General features: G+C 38.7%; 1 protein-coding gene across 1 annotated transcript in view; it reads right to left on the minus strand.

Moving 5' to 3' along the window:
* Positions 1-3,013: 3,013 nt before the first annotated feature.
* The window catches only part of TAF1A (TATA-box binding protein associated factor, RNA polymerase I subunit A), a 76,364-nt gene continuing 73,855 nt past the window's right edge, over positions 3,014-5,522 (minus strand). The window contains exon 9 of the mRNA XM_007936989.1: positions 3,014-3,119. Within this exon, the coding sequence (XP_007935180.1) occupies positions 3,014-3,119 (106 nt within the window). The remainder of the gene's footprint in view (positions 3,120-5,522) is intronic.

The following is a 5,522-nucleotide window of genomic DNA, read 5'->3' on the forward strand; positions in this document are numbered from 1 at the left end:
TGCAGTCTCTGGCTAGCAGGGTAATTTTTAGGTTAATTCTTAGGTCCTACCACCACTCGGGAATCTCCAAGCTGTCTGTGCCATCAGAATCACTCAGGATCGCTGCCAGACCGCAACTCCATCTGTTTCCTTTTTTGGTAATTTCATGCAAATTCTTCTGCTAGTTGGGGTTTAGTCCACTTCTATATCCTTCTCTTCAAGGCTCAGGGGTCCAGAATTATCTTCTGTGTCTGTGTTAATTGGTTTCCCTTTTCTTTGTTGAAGAGGGTCTGTGCCATCTGTCTGCCTAGTCCACCATCTTGGATCCTCTCCTCTCTTTAAAATTTTCTGTTCAGCTCTTTTCTTTTGTCATTCCATTTGCTTTAACTACTCTCCATTCAACAGTCTCTTCTGACATCCATTTTGGACTTTTCTTCCTTTCCTATCTTTTTAATGACCTTTTGCTTTCTTCATGTATGATGTTCTTGATATCCTCTCCACAATTTGTCTGGTTTTCAGTCATTGGTGTTCAATGAGGCAAATCTATTCTTCAGATGGTCTCTAAATTCAAGTAGGATATAATCAAGGTCATATTTTGGCTCTCACAGACTTCTTTTAATTGTCTTCAGCTTCAACTTGAACATGCATATGACTAGTTGATGGTCTGTTCCACAATCAGCTCCTGGCCGTGTTTTGGCTGAAGCTTTTGAGCTTCTCCATGGCATCTTTCCACAGATGTAACCAATTTGATTCCTGCGTATTCCACCTGGCAAAGTCCATGTGCACAGCCACCATTTATATTGTTTAAAAAATGTACTTGCAATGAGGAAGTCGTTGGTCTTGCAAAATTCTATCATGCAATCTCCAACATTATTTTAGGCCATATCTTCCAACTGCTATTGATACTTTTTTTCCAACTTTTACATTCTACTCACCAGTAATAATCAACCCATCTTAATTGCATGTTTTGTCAATTTCAGACTGCAGAAGTCTGTTAAAATCAATTTCCTCATCTTTGACTCTGGTGGTTGGTGTGTAAATTTGAGTAACAGCAGTATTAACTGGTCTTCTTTATGTTGTTGTTATTGTTGTGTGCCAACAAGTCAGATCTGACTCACAGCAACCCCTCCTTGGGTTTCCGAGGCAGTATCACCATGGAAGTAGATTGCCCAACCTTCTTCCAAGGAGTGGCTGGTGGGTTTGAACTGCCAGCCTTCTGGTGTTAGCAGTCAAGTGCCTTAGGCACTATGCTACCAGAGCTCCTGGGCTTCCTTATAGGCATATGGGTATTATCCTATCACTGACAACACTGTACTTCGGGATATATCTTAAAACATTTCTTGTGATGAACACTAAGCCATTCCTCTTTAATTTGCCATTCCCGGCATAGTAGATCTTATGGTTATCTAATTCAAAATGGCCAACACTACTCCATTCCAGCTCACTAATGCCTAGGATACTGATCTTTATCTGTTCCATTTCATTTTTGACAATTTTCAGTTTTCCTAGATTCATACTTTGTGCATTCCATGTTCTGATTTTTGACTGATGTTTGCAGCTGTTTCTTCCCATTTTGAGTCATGCCACATCAGCAAATGGAGGTCCCAAAAGCTTTACTTTATCCACATCATTAAGGTCGACTCTACTTTGAGGAGGTAGTTCCTCCCTAGTAGTACATTAAGTCCCTTCAGACCTTAGGGACTCATCTAGTAGCACTATCAGGGCTATTCATAAAGTTTCCAGTAACATATCAGACAGTGTTTCACTGCTATTCATAAGGTTTTCACTGGCTAATTCTTTGAGAAGTGGATGGTCCCTTCCTTCTTCCGAATCTGTCTTAATCTGGAAACTGCACTGAAACCTGTCCACCATGGGAGATCCTGCTGTTATCTGAAATATTGGTGACATAGCCTCCAGCTTCACAGCAACATGCAAGCCACCACAGTACGACAAAGAGACAGATGAGTGGTGGTAATATCTAATATTTAGTAAGCATATTATCCTAAGTATTAATTCTATTTCTTTTATTTTTTATAGCAAGCCAAATAGATAAATCCTATTGTCTCCATCCTACAGATGAAGAAACTGAAATTAAAAGAGCTTAATATCTTGCCCAAGGAATCACAGAACTACCAAATGACAGATCCAGTATTCAAACCCAAACAATTTCCAAGAGAAAAAGGAAAGGGGACACATAAGCTCTAAAGCATGTCTTGTCCCCATCTTAGGTTGCTATGCTAGATATCAGAAAATCTTGAGCCTTTTTTGAGTTAGGCCAGTGCCTGCTTAAGGAGCCTGCTCCCTCTACCCTCTCTGACCAAAATTAGTTCACTAGAGTCAAAGGTACCTCTTGAGAAGGTCAGTTGACCCCAAGCTGCCACATCTTTATATGAAAAGAAAAACAGAAGAACTTGTCTAAATCTTTCTCTCTTTCCAAAATTCTTCAACAGAACTCACCACTAATGCATTTCTTCATGGCCAGAAACCTAACACTGATCAATTAGATATTAAACGAAGACTATAAATTTATTTTATAGCACTACCGGTGATTTCAAATCCACCAGCCACTCCTCAGAAGGAAGATGGGGCAATCTACTTCCGTAGTGATACTGCCTCGGAAACCCAAGGAGGGGTCGCTATGAGTCGGCTCCGATTCGATGGCACATAACAACAACAACAACAAAACAACCAGTGATTTAACACAAGAGTCAGAATCAAATTATGTGCAGACTGCAATAACAACTGTGGAGATGTATTCTCTGACTAAACAAATACATACATTTTTTTTTATTTGAAGAATTATTCTTTAATAAATATGTTACATTTAGCAGTACAAAAAGAAAAAAATACGTATTTATAAAGAGCAAAGGCAGTGAGACTGTTTCTCTAGCTTTAACTGATAGTAAAAGGAATATAGAAATATATAAACCACTTTTAGAAAGCCATATAAGCTACCTTCTTAAACAAGTAAGTGAACATATTCAATGTCTACTGAGGTGCTATGTTCAAGACAATATAAGTAAAAAAATAAGTATCAGGGTCCCGGATTTACAATACTGTATCTTTTCACTGATTTGTTCATCCGCTTAATTTTCTTCCTTAAGACTTGGTGACCTTGTTTTGAAACATACCTAAAATATCTACAACCTAAAAAACAAAATAAACAAAAGGAGTTTTAATACTTGTCATCAAATTCTTCAAGTATTTTCAAATTTTGTGTCAACTGTGGCATACTAATGATTATAAAGACAGACTGATTTTTATTATCTCTACTAATATATCCTATGTAATCCAAGATCTGTCACCAATGAAATGTATTGCTTCCTGCATACAAACATGTTCCTGATAAAATTAATCTGATCATAATTAAAACATATATTTCAGCTTGTTTTTTATCCTGCCCCCAAAACTCCAACTACAGTGAATGTTTTCTCCCAGAGCAATTACTATGCAGTGTTAGCTTGTAAATTAGCCAAAAGGGTAACTATACAAATATTAAAGTTCTCCATAGAAAATCCTTGTGGGAAGAATCAGAATAAATGAATCATAGGTTGGAAAAGACCAAAGGTCATCTATTCATTCTAATCACCTAACAAGCAATTAGATTGTGATGAGGCAGCTCTGAAAAGGAGACCTAATGCTCATTTTAAGTTCTACATGCTTTTCAGTCTTATGACTTCTTCAGTCTTAAGAGACCCATTTATCGAATATTTCAGAGAAACAAATCAAATTTCCATAAGAAAAATGTAAAGTGGATATTTTAAGTAACAGGATTTTCTATATTCAATAAATTAATAATGAAACCATAAATCACACATGAAAAATTAATTTCATTATAGTCTCATCTTTTCTAGGAAGTTGCTAGGATGTGTATGTACCTACGGTAACCATTTTATTATCCTTGAAAACAGTATGTCAGAATTGCCTTATTTAATTAGCTGAGAAGAACTAGTTTCTATGATACCACTTAAATAATTTGTTTTTCTAAGCTAATCATACTACTTCAGCAAAAAAGGTGAAGGAGATTTCTCCTTCCCCCTAAGATATAGAAAGCTAGAAAGAATTTTGCTCCCATGCTGTTTTGGTTACCTAGTGCCATTCTAACAGAAATACCACAAGTGGGATTGCTTGAAAAAACAGGAATTTATTCTCTTACAGTTTTGGAGGCTTTAAGTTCAAGTTCAAAGTGCCAGGCTCTAGGGGCTGGGTCAAAGCCCCTCAACCTTGGGCTTCAGCTCTGCCTCCTGCTCCCAGTCCATTGAAGCTAGAGGCTTTTCTTCACTCAGACAGCTGCTGGCTGCTGAGGCCTACAAGCCCAATGTTGACAAGTAAAAAGGCACAATCCCAATGTTACCAGACCACATGGCAGGACACTTATTCAAGTCTAGACGAAGTCCCCAAATCGGCAGGGCATGGCAGGCTATTGAACAATGACTTGGCTACATGCAGGGTTTAAGCATGCCAAAAGGTTAGAGACCATTCCTAAAACTGATTCTTATATGCGGGAAGCAGACTACATCCCTAAAGCAGCTACTCAGCTGCTTGTGGTAGATCCCACCATGGAGCTGGTTGCGTCTCATCATGGGGAATAACTACCACCAGCTGCCCAGCCACTCAACCAGGCCCAGCCAAGCTGACACACAACTTTAACTACCATACATGCTAAGAACAAGAAAAAGCCAAATAAAGTACAAAATCCTAATTCCTCTTAAACCCACTGGAGAGCTGAAGTCACAGGGCAACCAGGTAGCCTGAATTCCAAGGAGTTGAGGCCCTTCCAAGGAGAAAAGGGATACAGAGACTGGCTTATCGATAGCAGAATATGGAAAGAGGAGGCAGCCACCATATAAATAGCTCCTACCCTAAGCACGAAACAACAGCAGACCACAACCAGGAGACTCTGAATCCTACAATGTAGCAATGGTAACCAGAGCAACAACTCCAACTCAGCTAAACTCTGGAACAGACTGATTCAACCTTCACACTGCCACCCTGATAGCAGAAGAGATGGCCATTTTCAGACATAACTATGTCTGAAATTCACATAAAACTTCAGAACTTAAAAAGCATTTTGACATTATGTTACTTGATGTTCAAACAATCTGGTATGCAAATCAGGCCTGGTGATAGATATAATGACCATTTCAGAGAAGGCTCACAGAGGTTACGTAGCAAATAAATGACAGCACTGGAAAATGAACTGAGGTCTTCTAACTCTGGTCAAACACTGTATTAGATACCCCTGTGTCTAATAAAATAATAGAAAATCATAGTCCAAATCACATTTCTATCTCTTTTCATGAACATACTAGTGAAAAAGTTTTAAGTTATTTTATTTTTTAACTCCTTTTCCTCTCACAATAGCTAACTTGGTAACTATTACAGATTGACCATTTTCCCAAAAAACTACTGTGGTAAATGCTAGCTTCTATGCTTGTGGTTGGGAGTTCTGGTAGCATAGTGGTTAAGACGCTTGCCTGCTAACCAGACGGCTGGCGGTTCAAACCCACCAGCCACTCCTCGGAAGGAAGGTTGGGCAATCC

This window comes from Orycteropus afer, unplaced genomic scaffold, assembly GCF_000298275.1.
Source record: "Orycteropus afer afer isolate SDZICR_OR568_19922 unplaced genomic scaffold, OryAfe1.0 scaffold00039, whole genome shotgun sequence".
Lineage (NCBI taxonomy): Eukaryota > Metazoa > Chordata > Mammalia > Tubulidentata > Orycteropodidae > Orycteropus > Orycteropus afer.